The following is a 15,381-nucleotide window of genomic DNA, read 5'->3' as shown; positions in this document are numbered from 1 at the left end:
TTCTCCAAAAGCGAGTTTTCCTAGGTGCAACGTGCAACCTATGGATTTAAATTATGACCTCATGATGATTCCTCATAGCAGCAAGGTTGCCAGTCTGCTCTGTATTTGACTGAGACTAAGGTCCTAAAGAATGGAGTGCTGTGATACGACCACTGAATTGACTTGGCATGGGCTGTGGTTAAGCACCAAATTAACCACGTGTTGGAAAATCACACTCGGGGTCTTTTAGTCTTAGTTGGTTCACCATAGACCCAGTCATAATGGGAAACAGAACGTCTGACCTAGTGTGTGCCACAGATGGGTTTGTAACCACTGTTTGATCACTCATGAAGATTTATTTTTGTTAATTGTTGAACCAAAGCCATGAAACTGCTAGTGCTATTCACGATACCACACATCCCTGAAATCAACATCACAAACCAGTACTATACACGTTCCCCTTGCACGCTGTAACCCCTGCAGAAAAGCTTATCCAACCCCCTTCCTTTGCTTCATCTTCTCCCCATTCCCTGATCTCCCTCACCCCTCAGGGTTCAAACAGGACCCCCTACCTGACCCTAAACCTAGGACATCCTTGCATCTCAGTTTACCTCCTCCTAACGGTAAAAACAGTAGTCTTTCTCTTCTCTGTGTCTCCCCTCCCTCAGTGGAATGGTTAGTAGGTTCTGTGATGTTGTTGTCCGGTATCGTGGTGTTGTCGGGTTTCATGGGGTGCATCAAGGTACACTCTTAGGACCACTCAGTTGTCTCATTCTGCTTGCGCTGCTCACTTGTGTCTGTGGACGTGGTTGTTGTCGTGCATGTTTTAACTTGATGTAGACATGAGTGTGACCCTGACACAGTGGCATTATCTTTTAGAGGAAGGTTATGGATGATTTAATTTTTGTGCTCGTCTGTTCAGATTGTTGACCTAATTGCTTGCCTCCCTTTGACCTGTAATGTACCCTGTTGTTTTTGCTGAATGATCCCTTGTTCATTGTCATGTGTCAGATTTTACCCCTTTGGTGTCGACCTGCTTTTGTCCTTGATGTGAATCTGGAGAAGAGTGCAGGCTTTGCACTTTGGTGACTAATAAACAGAAACATTGAGGTTTGCAGGCAGGGTGACGAGTATTATTGGCAAAGTCTGTTATTTTGACATTATAACTGAATGCATTCTTTGGAGGCAACTCCTTTGACCAAACTGTTTAAACTGCATACCAAAGAGATAAGATAGAGGGATTAGTCAGCATGTTTTATTTCAGAATCAGCAGCATGATTACGGACGCTGTACAAATCTGGTGTACTAGTCATCTTGTAAGCTAGGTTGTGCAACTTACAGTCTAACTGCTTGGTTCAAATTTGACTTACTGTAATTGTGTGAAATCATAGTTTTGTTGACAGTGAATGCACGTTTTTGGTGCACTTATCGTCAGTGTTAGAAACAATATAGAAACAATGTCATATGCTGTAAAAGTCAGTTGTAGAAAATATAAAGGTAAATCTCAAGTTGTATCTAAGTATGGTTTTCCTTTATTGTTAATTCTAAGGTTGTGTTTTTCTGTAGTGTTAAAAGTTCCAGTCGCAATTATCTGCTCAGCAAGGCTCACTAGTTTTCTCCTTTTTGTATTAGCGAAGATAGCTTAGATTACTGATGAGGCTACAGGACAGACTTTATGCATTGCATATTGCGAATGCCCTAGTTTAAAGAATTCCAGGAAGTATCCTATAACCAGGAAGTTCTCAAGTTGGTAGGAAGGAGGCAGAGAGGGAAACAGTATGAGCTTCTACTCCAATATTTGCTCAGAACATCACAAACACGCGGCCCAGGGTTTTAGCGGTTTTTCCATGACAGGGCGGAGAGGCTGAGAGGGAAGTTCTCCAGTGGGGAAGATGAAAGAGAGAAGGGGGAACGGAGGAATGAAATAGTCCGATCAGGGCGAGCTGTAATTTGGGGTCTGGTTGCCAGTTGCAGTGGCATGTAACGCAGTGCGCCGCTGGCCTTGTTCAGGCCCTGGCGGTTCCTAACATGCCGTGAAAGAGGGCTATTTGTTTTCATGCAACAGTCTCATACTTTAATGAGCTATCAGATTTCCTTAGAGACGTTTTTTGTGGAAGTGAGGCTCGAGCAGCACTGCTCAGATGTGCTATCTAATGGAAACTGAGGGAGATTTGAGGAAAAGGACCTTGCAAGAATGAGTAATGCATGCTGTCGTTCTTATCTCCCTGATTCCTTGGTAATCATCCCAAAACTATATTTTATATCGTGTTATATGTTATTCTGTGTATTATTGGCTTTTGATGAATTAATGACCTCCACCTTTGTCAAATGTGTAATCTGTTCAAATGAATTGTAATGCACCTCCTCCCTAAACTTTCCAAGCCTCCAGCACCTCCTGTTTTAGCTCCAGATGTTTGTATGGAGGATCTGATCTGACCTACATTTGGACCTGCACTAACATCACTCTGAAGTGTGTGTGTGTGTGTGTGTTCACTGGCATGTGTGTGTGTGTGATGAGTAGGAGATCACTCAGACCAAAACTAACGGCACTCCTGTGTACGTCAGTGATCTCATCCACTTGCATCCAGATCGGTGCTCATGGTTCCTCTCGGTCCGAAGGGAGAAAAGTGTGCGTTCAATCAGCTAACACTCTCTCTCATACACACTCTCCGGCTCCTTCTCTGTTTCCTCCTCAAAGCTCTGGATGTAAAGTGTTTATTACTTTTGGCCTTAAGGGTGTCAGTGACTCCATCACTCAGCCTGCCTGTGACTTAACTCAGTGGGGTGGATCCCGGTCACGATCATGGATACGCAACTGACACATGCAGCAAAAAGTGGATGTATGAGCTGCACTCACACACTTCCAACAAAGCTGGACAAATTGAATATAACCTACAGGGCAGCAAGTCCTTTTCTTAGCCGTTATTTTGGCTCCTACGCTCAAACTGATGCAGTAATACTCAGAAATATTGTAATTTTATAGGGTGAACTGTTAAGTGATGAGAACAAAGTGTCTAGGATCACCCTTCCCTTCCAAATGATTGCTCTGATGCTCCTGTGTCAATATGCAAGAACTCAGCATTTATCTCTAAAGCCAAATATACTGTAATTGCTGAATATAGAGCAGAGCTGAGGGCTGTTTTACAAGAGTTTTTCAGAGAGGGCTCAGAGACAACATGGGACAGGAAGGTTTTTGTGTCTCATCACTTGACGGTTTAAAAAACCGGCAGGAATCTCTACCAAGAACTCAGTGAATTCATTCAAGACACTATTTCAGTGCAGTAAATGTAAACACAGTAAATGGCTGGGTTATCAAGTCACCTACATCATTCTAATAATTAGAGATTTTTCAATTTGCTTGCCATAACACTACCTTTTTGCATTTGTTTTCTCCCAACCCCTTTCCCTTTTCCCTTATCCACTGCCCACCCAACTCCGTCCCCAACTGGAGGTAGTGAAAGCGGTCGGAGTACCCCCAGCTTATCCACTTATTCTGACGGCAAATCCCCCTCCTCTTCCTCCACATACATGGCTGCTCCCCGGCATTTCCACATACCAGGTAGGCCATACCCGCACCGCTTACCGAGTACGCTGTCATTGGTGACATGGATGTGAATTAGAAAATAAGCTACGAGATCATAACGAATTACAAAAACCAAACAAGATTAGTGCAAACTGTTCCATTCCATTGCTGACTGAAAACTAAAGTCGACAGTGATACTGGGCGCTCTGCCCACACTTACGGTCCTACATCACTGCAGCAAGGTTAAACCTTCAACCAGTGGATGTCAGAAAATGCAAGATTTTTTATTTGGTGTTCAATTACTGATTCATGTTTAGAAGTAAACTAAGTTTGACTCGAACAGACTTTCATTTTCTTTCCAGGTACGCGCAGATCTCTGGTGAAGTCTTGTTAAGCTGTTAATGAGTCAAAATGTCAACAAAAAAAAATAAAACTACAAAAGTAGCTGCCTGAATCAATGAAATAACATGTTAGTTCAGATCGGAACTCAACATTTAAAACGGCAGAGTCGCACAACGACGCATACTAACCGATCGCGGCAGCGGTAGACCAGCAAGTGGTCAGTGAGGTAAAATGACATGTTTTTGTCAATGGAGTCTGGTGGCTTTGAAGCGAGCGAAGGCAGAGACACTGGGGGCATGCAGAGCACCATCTACTGTAGCTAATACACTGACTATGGATAAGTATCTCATACATCGTCATTTCAAAAAGTCCAAACTAACCATTTAAAGTCAAACAAGTGGTTTTCCACATTGGAGGGAGGCAGTCTGGACTACTGTGAAGTTGTTCCTTCTGAAGATAGGATTTGAAGTAAGAATGCCACAAAAATTCTCTTAAACCACTCGTTCATGAAGCATCTGTTCATATGAGCGGTTTTGCACGTGGCCTCGTGTCTTTACTCTGAACTTTAGAGTGTAACACTTGACTTCTTGCCTCTGGCTTACGGAGCGTGCTCTGTCTCTACGACTCTGGATTCCCAGCCTCCCTACTGTTTGCTAATTTCGGAGCAATGTCTTTTTGACAGAGCAGCGATCTGACATGAGATTGTATCACTTAGAATTGTATTTACAGTACATTTAGACAGGAGTTGATGTTAAACAGTATATCCTTCATTACTCTCAGTCTCACACAGAGGAAAATCCGTTTGATCCAACATATTGTTCCCATCGACAATTACACTGTCAGTCATGCAGAGGGAAAAAAAAAAAACCTCCCATGTTGGAAGCAAGTTAAGTGGAAAAAACAGCCAACGATTATCCACTTAATGGCTTTCATAGTCATCGTTCCTTATTGCTTTTATATGGATATTGTTTCAGATGCTGGCAGGCACTGAAACAAGTCAGGGAAATAACCCAGATGTGTTGTTTTATTGTGAGTCATGTTTCTGCTGTGGCTTAATGTGTGACAGTTGTTGCTAAACATCTCTGTCAGAGCCCCGTCGGGGTCCACTGACACTAAGATGGATTAGATCAGCCTCAGGGGAAAAACATACTGTCCCCATTATCCCTCTGAGGCGCTTCATCCAGCGGCGCAGTTAATGCAACGATTAACGTTCGGCCCTTTCTCTGTTCTTGTGACGTTTGTGTCGTTGATTTAGCTTTCCTCGTTGATTTAATTTAATAATCTCTAAACAATGCTAATACAAGACGCCTTAGGGGCCATGTGTGGTTTCTGATATTATTGTTTGACTGTCATTGAATTATTCTGCATCAAATAACCTCCCTATTCAACAAAGACCAATAAACTGATATATTTTGAATATGTTGCATGAACAATATTAAAATTGTTGATTTTTCTGATGTGCCATAATAAAAATGACAAATGTCTTGCGTTGAACCAAGCTATACTGCCACCCCCCCCCCCTTTTTTGCTTCTTCAAAATATCTCATCCCTCAATAACTGCAAACTCATGCTTCTTTTTCTCCATTCTCTCTCTTCCTTTCTCTCCCTCCCATGTTGGCTTCTTCCATTTTCTTTCCTCTGCGTCTGTTCCCATCTTCAGAGACTATGGTCAAAGATAATATCTATAGAAAACCCCCCATCTACAAACAGCATGGTACAGTCTACTTCCTCTTTAACACCTCCTTCTCTGGTCTGGTCTCTGCACGATGTGTTGCACGTCGCCTGTCAGTCATCTTCACCTTCATCATCTGTTTATGCCAGTTCTCCCTTTTTTTCCGTAAGGCCTGCACTCATCTAGTAAACTCCACATGCATAGGGTGTAAGAGCACCCATTCTGTTTTAGAAAATCAACTTTTAGCTCTTAGCTAATGAGGCTAAACGTTTGGACGACAGGCAGTGTTGTGATAAAATGAACCAACAAAACGTGGACTTTTGCAGCCCAAAGGTTTTGATGGGAAAAAGTGAATTGGATGCTGTAGTGCTGCCTCAGGTGAGATGACTGAGCCTTAGTTAGAAGCCTTAGGGGGCTTTTAGGCCACTTTTGGCAGTGTAATAAAAGAAATGCAAGGAAATATACACCATCAGTCCAACATCCTTACGAAATACAACCATATTGGACACTTCATACCTAGTGTCAGTCCCAAGTAGTAAGCCCTCTATGTAGAGAAGCAGAAAGTAAGGGTGTGTAGTGGATGGTCATATCCTACAGCCATGATGGAGGCCATCTTCCTATTACAATCTAACAGTTAATGCACTTTTTTTAAGGTAGTTTTTTGCCATTTAGTCTTTATTGGATAGAACAGCATAGTGGCAAGTAGAGCGACGAGTAATCTTAGAAACTTATTTCCATAATAGGCTGTATGATAAAAATGGCCTAACATTGCAACACAGCCACATACTGATTATTCATTTTTAGAATGGGACTGATTGTTGGAATTGGGGCCCTTGGGAGTTCATTTGCTCACCCTCTTAATGCATGTTTGCATCAACAGCTCATTCGTTGGTTTTAGTGGTGATGCTGTGACTCTGTGTACACTCTGTTGTGGTTGGGTATCATGATTCACGTTGTGTGGTGGTAATAGTGTTGCACCGATCACTGTTTCAGTCACTGTGTCTCTGCTCTCACCATTGTTTGTGTGTCCACTTTATCGTGTCTGGTTTTCACTGTTGTTGTCGTCAAGCTATGTGTGCACATGACGTTTGAGTCACTCAAAACACACCGACATAGGTCCAGTAAGCTTTTATCACCTCTATCGCACAAGGAAATATTCATCTTGATGAAATATGACAAGTAAATCAGCTGCATATGGCATAGTCCTACAGATGGATGTGTTCGAGCAGACATCAGGTCGCTGACGAGGTGTAGTAAAGTGACATTACGTTTAAATGTACTGCACTTACTTTTGTGGGAATGTGGCCCATTGCTCAAGTTATCTAATACGTGATAAGAGGGTTGTCACACAAGTTTTCTAGATACATCTGGCCAGTTCACACAAGGCAGTTAGTAATTTTTGCACATCAACGACTAATTCATGCTGTTCAGTTGTCTTGTTTGTGCGTACCATGACGGTAAAACATTAACTGACACTTAAACAGTTAAAATTGTGTTACCTTTGTGTTACCTTTACATGTGTTGAAGGGCAAAGGTAACACAATTTTGTGCAACATTCAACACGCTGAGTTTGAAGTATATCCATGTATTTTCATCTAAAATCTAGACAAAACTGCATTATATTCAACCATTCCAACCATTTAATTTGCACCATATTAGCACTGTTGCCTCACAGCGAGAAGGTTCCAGGTTCGACGTTCAGCGTTTGCATGATATCCCCGTGCTTGTGTGGGTTTCTCCAGGTACTCTAAATTGCCCATAGGTGTGTGAACGGTTGCCTGTCTCTATGAGGCAGCCCAGGGTGTACAGGGTGTACCCCGCCTGCATGGACAGCCTACACAGTAGAAGAGCTGGAACAATGTTCAACAATCACAGTTGTTTAAAAGGCAGTGTTGAGAGGACAAGGAAAAATGTAATAAGAGAACTTGTGATATTATAATATATGGCACCGGAGTAAAAGACAGGAAAAAGACAAGGTTGTATCCTCTGGTGATCATGATTATTCATAGCAAATTAAATGAGAACCTGCCCGTGGATCTGAGTCATGGATCAAAAAGACCAGGGGATCAAATCATTTGCAGTCATCCTCATGGGACCATGAATATTCATACCAAATCGTATCCAGGACTGTAGTTAAGATATCATCCTCTGGAGACCAATGGGTCAGACTCCCAAAACGTTAGTGCAGCCCTGTGACTAAACTAAATGTTAGTGGCTGCTATCCTGTTTTACTTTCCAGTAACACGGAGCACAGGCTCCTCGTAGGTGCCGTCTGCAGCTGATGATGTCATGGTCCAGGGGTGATTTACTGTACAGTTAGTAGCGCGGCACATTGGGGCTGAGAGGCAGATGATCCGGCACATTAACTATGACATCCTGTAACATCTGACTGTTTTACAGCTTCTAGAACATCCTGGCAGGATGGGGAGGATAGCAAGGTGGGTCTGTGTGTGTCTTTGTCTGTTTGTCCATATCTGTCTCTTTTCAAGTCATTTTCTTAAACTTTACAATGCTGTACATCCATTCACTAATTCACTAACTCATACTTTTCCATCATCCATCAATTCTTTCCATGTTTCTGTCTGTGTCTCTCTATCTCTTTCTGTCCAAAGAGGACCAGCTGGATGATCTTGAAGAGTGAGATCGATGGACACATGGGTCCAGAAGACCTGGACCCCTGCAAATCAACCTGCAGTCTGCCCACTGACACCTCCCAGCCCAGTGAGTAGCTAATCACTAGTTAAGCCTGGTGTGAGTGACAACCACACAAGATAGATATTGAAGGGTAGCCAAAGCATGAAATGAGAATGATTTTTTTTTTTTTTTCTTGGCTAGATTTCCCCTACAATAAGTCTGCATCCTTACCCGGATATGGAAGGAACGGAATCTACAAGGTGAGCTGCCAACTTTGTGTGCCAGCACTCAATGTAGTAGGAAATGAGTGAATGAGAAATATACTTTAAACATTCCAAGGTGCTTCCTGTAACTCAGACAGATTAGCCAAAGACATTGCACAAGTGCCTGCTTTAGTTGGAGCTAAAACATTTACTCTGACATTTCAGAACGCCTTAAAAATATTTAAAGAAATAAATGTGATACTGCCAGAATTAAAGAAAAAAACACAAGGCAGTCAAGGCCAAACACAGCCAAAGCTCAAACTTGAGTCCTTAAAGTATTACTGTGTATTACAATTTATTTTCAGACCTCTAGACATTGGCTCTGTGCTTCATGGCGACATTGGATATTTCTAAAAAATGAGTCTAACTGGGCAAGAAACCCGAACTGTTACAAACAAACTGACAGGTTGCACTTTATTCAGAAGTCACTAATGCTAATAATCCTTGATTACAAAGGAAAACTGTGAGTGCACAAAACTACAGCATGACTTCAGGCCAAAGATGAAGCTAGAAGCCCGTCTGAAAGCTGTGGTGGTGTTAACAACGGACATTTTGGGTCATCACTTTAGCTTTCATCTTTGTTGTCTCTTCCAATTCTCTTCTTTCCAACCTTTTGTTAGACTAGACTCAGTTATTATGTGGTGAGCACAATCTAATCACAGCCAAGAGAACCAACGGCTAAAAGTATGAGAGAAGAAACAAAAGATGTTTCGATAACCTAACCTGTACCCAACTCATAATCTAAAACCTCGCCTGTCCCATCAGGCACCAGTGTATATGTATATTTCCACTAAGCTGACATGACACAATACCCAAACCCACATTAAATAATATCCAGTCTCATTGTCCTTTGTTTCTGGCCAATTCAAGCCTGGCACAGTAGAGGCCGGGCCCACAGCCCAGCCAGGGCTCATGCTATGGCAGGGGATGCGCTTGGCTAGCGTTGGCTGTCGCACAGAGAACTTTGAGCTGCAGAGAGACTTCAGGGGAAAGGGGTTTGCCTGTCACCATAGTGAGGGAATTAAATCAAGCACATCCACATTTTAGAGGGCCTTTGAAGGTAGGACGAGTAGGATTTTCCAAAAGAACAATGTCGGCTTATGGATTCATACAATAATAATCCTTCTCAGCCACTATTTCAGTGTGTGGCAGCTGGCAAGCAACCGTTAGGCAGTTGGTGTGTCGCCCCCAGCCAAGAGCGACCTTCCTAAGCACACAATCAGTAGGAAGCTACGAAAATAGGGAACACAAGGACGAAAAAGATGCCAGTATAGCGAGGTGGAACTCCAAGCAGAGTGAGTGGAACTGAGGTTGGCTTTCACTCACTGGCAAGCACACTAATCCTAACCACGGTCAGGAGGCCTGCACTTCTGGTGCTGTTAAGCCGAGGAGCAGAGGCCAACTTAGAAGGTAATGTTTGCAAACCGCAACCAAAAATCCTGCTCAAATCCTGCTGCTCGGTGCACCTTTAAAGAAACAGCTGGTGGTGCGTGTTGGATCGGCCAGTAGTTGCATTTCAGCCACCTAGATGGTGGTGTTCCTTCTCCAGCCCACTGTGCTGCAGTAGCCAGCACAGTAGTGTTTACATAGTTTTATCAAACCCCACACACACACACACACACACACACACACACACACACAAAGGAAACCTCAGACTAGCATTTAAACATTTAAACGTTTTAGCCACCATCTTAAAAGTCAACCTCCCCGAGCTTTTCTCTCACAGTTTTGGTATCAGGTTGCACAGGGGTCAGTCAGAACCAGTCACTCCACACAGACTGGGCTCCAGTTTATTATGAGGACGTTGGGGGTTTTTAGTCTATCATCCGCTGATGTGATACTGCAGCTCTTTCCCTCTGTTTGTTGATGGATAGAGGGCAGGCAGACAAAACAGAACCGAGACGGAAATGAAAGCTCAGGAGCCACGATGGATTCATGGCGCAAAGTATATTGAACTATTTTTCACTTGCTGACATTACGGGTTAGTGTTGTTGACATGTTGGATTTAGTGTGTTGGCAGAAGAAGGAATGGGGATTTTTTTTTTGTATTGAATGTGGAGCCATGTAACGTTATACTTGCAATATACAGTGTGTTTTTGTGCGAGCCCGTTGCTCAGATACACAGCGATATAGTTGCTCAGTCTCCGTTTAACTGATAATTACATTGCACATAATTGTGTGTTGTTGTTTTTCTCCAGCTACAACGCACAGATAGTAATAACTGGCATGCCCTCCACAGTCTGACGGTCTGACAGACTCTGTGATGCTCAGACGCAGCACTATTTTGAGGGAAATGCCAACATTTACCATGTTCACCGTCTTAGTTTAGCTTGTGAACAATTGGCTTGAAACGCGATACAGATGAGGCTGATGGGAATTCCACAAGGTTTGGAGGCATTTTGTCAGAAGTTTTTATTATTGTTTGCCCCTGTTGCAGAAGTTTTTCACAATTAGTCAGTTAATCATTTCATTTATTCTTTATTTGAATAAAACAGTACAGTAAACACATCACACTTTGGAACCGCAACTGCAACCCACATTAGCTTTCTAGCTAAAGTCTCCTTCTCTACAAGCACAGATACAGGTCTTGTATTGTCTTATATTGAGGACCAAGCAGAAGAATGTGTCGCCGTCACTTCCTATTGGTCACCCTGAAGGAATGCCAGCCAATCAAGGGGCTGAAGTGGTGACAAAAAGGCCTTCCCATAAACGGCTTTGATAAAGACCTGCCATGATCTGGGCAGCATGGAGCAGGTGATCTGAATGATGATCCAACTGCTCTATGTTCATATACTGTATATGTGTGTGTGTGTGTGTTCCTATAGGCTGCTGAGATGGTGGAGGATGAGGTGGATCCAGACTCTCAGAGCTGGGGCGGCATGAGAGGTGAGAGTGACAATAAAACAACACATCATCTGATGTTAATATGTGACTGCAACCACATATTGAATGTCAGGATTTTTTTACATTTCTGCAAGTTTACCAGTTCTCAAATGTCAAGTTTGCTTTTTTGGGTACTAATCAAATCTCTTTGGGTTTTGGACTATTGGTTGTAAAAAAAAAAAAAAAAAAAAGCAATCTAAATCAGTCATCTTGGGCTTTGGTAATCTGTGATGGTCACAGACTGAAGATAAGGTAGGATCTAATCCTCAGGCACATCTGACAGAGCAAATAAAACATCTGTATGGTTCTCAAGCTGGATGTTTCTTACAGAAATGGTGCTTAGGAGTTAAAGTTACTTCTCTGATCTCATTTCTGTGTGTAGTCAAAGAACCAGATGTTTGTTCATCTCTCGTATTTAAGTTTCGACAGCGAGAGTTTCATGTCCCTCCAAGCCTCGAAGTGCTCCAACGTCAGTTATCTACATTCGTTGTCAGTGTACAAAATGAATGGGACGTCTACTTTCAGGACCTCTGACTCTAAAAATAACTCCGCAACTATATTGATGCAATAGGTCACAGCCTGAGCCCCCAAAAGAGGCCCTTTCCCTAAAATGTGACAAGCCCCATGTCACCTTAGCATGAAGTATACAGCTCTGAGGTCAGTTTACAAGCCCTAATTACCTTGTGATCAAGCATGCAGATCCCTGCAGCTCTGGCTCCAGATCAGCACAGAGAGGTGATGTCATGTTTCCAGCTGCAGAATTATTGGTGTGTGTTTACAAGTGTGTGTGTGTGTGTGTGTGTATGTACAGTCCCGGCTGTATCTTAGGCGAAAGGCTGAGTTGACGGGACGCCAACCTCATAACTGTGTGTGTGTGTGTGTGTGTGTGTGTGTGTGTTTGTGTGTGCAGAGCAACCATTTATAATGCTTCTGACGCCTTTGAAACTCAGTATTTCTGACGAGATTTGAGTCCACGAGGTGCAATTTATTTCCAGGCTCTGTTATGGTAGTTTTCATAATGGGTCTGCTATTCAAATAAAAACTCATTGTTCCACCAGATTAATTCTCTCTCTCTCTCTCTCTCTCTCTCTCTCTCTTTTCCTCCCGCTCAGAATTCAAGGTAAGATTTCCCTCAATTGTTAATACTTTACAAATAATATTCTTGGCAGTATTGTTTTGAGATTGGATTATAATTGCATTACCTAATAAATCGCCCACAATGCTTACTCTGTGTGTGCCAGATCTACCCTTATGAAATTCTGGCAGTGACGCATAGAGTGAAAGTGAAGCTTCCCAGAGACGTAGATCGCACCAGACTTGAGGTGAGCTCTAATCTTCTTCTGCCTGCTCTGTCGTCCCCCCCCCCCCTTCTACCCACAGGTCATTAAAAAGCCTGGGAAAATGTTGAATTGTGGTTTAAAGAATGACTTAGAATAAGAGTTGTGTCATTTGTGTAAAGCGGCCAGGCAGCTAAGCTAGGTGGGATAAAAGTATCAGCCAAAGCTTAGTCAAGTGCCATCTCCAATTTTTGTAAAGGTGGATAAGTGATTTTTTAAGGAGTAGATACACCGTGTGGCCAAAAGTATGTGGACAGGGGGTCTGTTATGTCAGGGTGACTTTCGGCAAGAGACAAACTAAAATTACAAATAAAGTATATTAATTCCTTCACCAGAAGTATATTTCTGGTAATTAGAGGAAGCCTTTGAAATTGAATTCAGGTCATTGGTTGAGATAAAAAAATAACCCAAAAATGTATCCGCTGAATGAATAAACATGAGAAAAATAATTAACTTTTACAAACTCTTATTGTGGCTGGTCATTTTTTTTTATATTGGGGACTGAACTTGGGGAATTTCAGCCTTTGTGTTTGTTGAATTGTAAAATTGTGATTTTTGATCTGTTGATTCAAAGCTTTTTAGATACCATGACATTCAGCTCTGATTTAACATTATCTGAGCTCAGATTTAATAATTCAAGTTGTTAATGCACTGAAGTGTATTAGTTTAGAATAACTGAGGCTATCGTTGCTTTCTTAAATAAAAGGTGTGTGTTTTTTGGGAAGTGTATAAACACTTCTACCTTTAGACATATTCAAACAACACTGTTGTATGACCTCGTTTGTTTGAAGAATTCTGAATCCCTTGGTTTCATTTGGAACTCTTGGATTGTTTGGACATCAGTTTGGGTTTCGTCCTTGATTGGCCTACAAACAGCACTGACCTCAACCCCATCCAACACCTTAAGGTGATAAAGCCTGGCTTGCAGTCCAACCCGCCCTTACACCCTTAATGACAACAGTGTCCATCTTCTCAAGGGGGGTTAAAACAACCAGTGTTTGCACAGGCAGCCTCTAGTGGCTGTAGTGATTGTGACTGGAGCGAAGGAGGAGGTCAGCTGGCACAGTGTGATGAGGAGGGAGGAGGTTTGGGTGGATGGAAGGATCAAACGCAAGACTTTCGCTCAGAAGGTCACTATTCATGTCCCATTTGCAACGAAAAGTTTGTGTGTTTGTGTGTGACACAACTTTTGACATCACGTCACATATCTAAGATAACATGTAGGTAATGGGAGGAGCTTCAATTCTGTCACTAACATACTTATTTTAATTTAAAAAATGATCTTTCCCTGAACCTAAATGAGTAGTTTTGGTGCCTAAACCTAACTAAAGTGCGGCCGTCACACTGAGGACACTGAAAACACTTTGGGAGTCACTGGAAATTGACCTCTTTGGTCGTTTCGGCATTAGAATATTTTGTGCTCGACCTCACTAATGTTCTTGTGGCTGAGTGGGAGCAGCCTGCAGCCAGGTTCCCAAAATCAGCTGGAAATCCAGAAACCAGAAGAATGCAGGGTGTTACAGCAGCTGATGAATGCCCATGGTTTTGGAATGACACGTTCAGCAATGACATATGTATGGCTGTTATGCTTTTGCCCATGTGGTGCAGTTTGCTGCTGAGTTCAAGCTGTGGCACACCAAATAAAGTCAATGAATTGTGGGATTTTAATGTGAAAGTAACTGGCAGTAGTATTGGTTTCACTCTCTGCTGTCATATCACAACACGTTAACCCACATGCATGTTTTATAGTAAAAAAAAATGAAACCTAATTGGACTTAATGTCCCGTAATAACTCATTTCCTGCAGCTGTTATTCTTACACTACCCATTTACAGATTCAGAACTTTCATTAAGTTTGTTCAGTTGAAAACAGGAAATAGTTCAGTCAGGAAAGTAGTCTCACATAATGTTCCACATAGAATAAAAAAAAAAAAAAGCTTCAGATTGTGGTTTGTCCTGTGGTGCAGCACTGACGGTCCTCCTGTCCTCACAAGAGTTTCATGAACCTTCTTTTCCAAAAGCACCCCCTCTCCCCTTTAAAATGTTTAAACCTTCAGTGACCCTAATATGAGAGCTCCCAGTGAGCCTTTGGATTATGGGAATATTGTCCCAAGAGGAGTCAGACCGTCGGGATATCGAGGTGTTACTGACGCAAGAGATCCCTTCTGTGGTTGGCTCGAGCTGTAATGTCAGTTAGTGTGAGTGTGTGTGTGCCAGAGAAATATTCCAACCTCGTTTTTTACCCACCACTGTTCCTGATCCTTGACCCCAAAGCGGTGTTGGTTTACCCGAACTAATCAGCATCTAAAACCGTATCAAAACTCGATCTCGGGGCCAAAACACTTACCATGAGGCGGTACAACCAAACAAGATGTTTTTGACATACTGCTGGTGGACGCTCAGAAATATGAGAATAGGTAGACATTTTTGTAAATAATGCGTGGCTGATATCTTTCAGAGAGAAGAAAAGATTCAAATTGATTTCTATCAATGTCTGTGTGCTAATTACAGAGGAGTCAGGATGTAGTCAGCCTGGCTGAGCAGAAACACTTGAGGCAGGATCTGTCCTCAGTCCGAGTCACAGAGTGCTGACACATGTCGTGTTTCTGCTGCGATCCAGTCTGCTGATCACTCCTCACACCAGTGTCATCATCATCCAGCGGAAACTTGTCCATCCAAGCAGTAAAAACTGTGTTTTGAGCAGTTTTTAATGACTAATGGCTCTTTCAGCATTTGAACAGTTCCTGTC

General features: G+C 42.4%; 1 protein-coding gene across 1 annotated transcript in view; it reads left to right on the top strand.

The window, feature by feature from the left end:
• Positions 1-15,381, top strand: part of ablim2 (actin binding LIM protein family, member 2) — a 62,638-nt gene that overhangs the window by 43,648 nt on the left and 3,609 nt on the right. The window contains exons 15-22 of the mRNA XM_070854332.1: positions 3,431-3,538; positions 5,505-5,558; positions 7,917-7,954; positions 8,129-8,237; positions 8,352-8,410; positions 11,239-11,299; positions 12,409-12,416; positions 12,538-12,618. Of these exons, the coding sequence (XP_070710433.1) occupies positions 3,431-3,538; positions 5,505-5,558; positions 7,917-7,954; positions 8,129-8,237; positions 8,352-8,410; positions 11,239-11,299; positions 12,409-12,416; positions 12,538-12,618 (518 nt within the window). The remainder of the gene's footprint in view (positions 1-3,430; positions 3,539-5,504; positions 5,559-7,916; positions 7,955-8,128; positions 8,238-8,351; positions 8,411-11,238; positions 11,300-12,408; positions 12,417-12,537; positions 12,619-15,381) is intronic.

This window comes from Pempheris klunzingeri, chromosome 23, assembly GCF_042242105.1.
Source record: "Pempheris klunzingeri isolate RE-2024b chromosome 23, fPemKlu1.hap1, whole genome shotgun sequence".
Taxonomy (NCBI): Eukaryota; Metazoa; Chordata; class Actinopteri; order Acropomatiformes; family Pempheridae; genus Pempheris; species Pempheris klunzingeri.
This window is presented reverse-complemented; position numbering and strand designations above follow the sequence as displayed.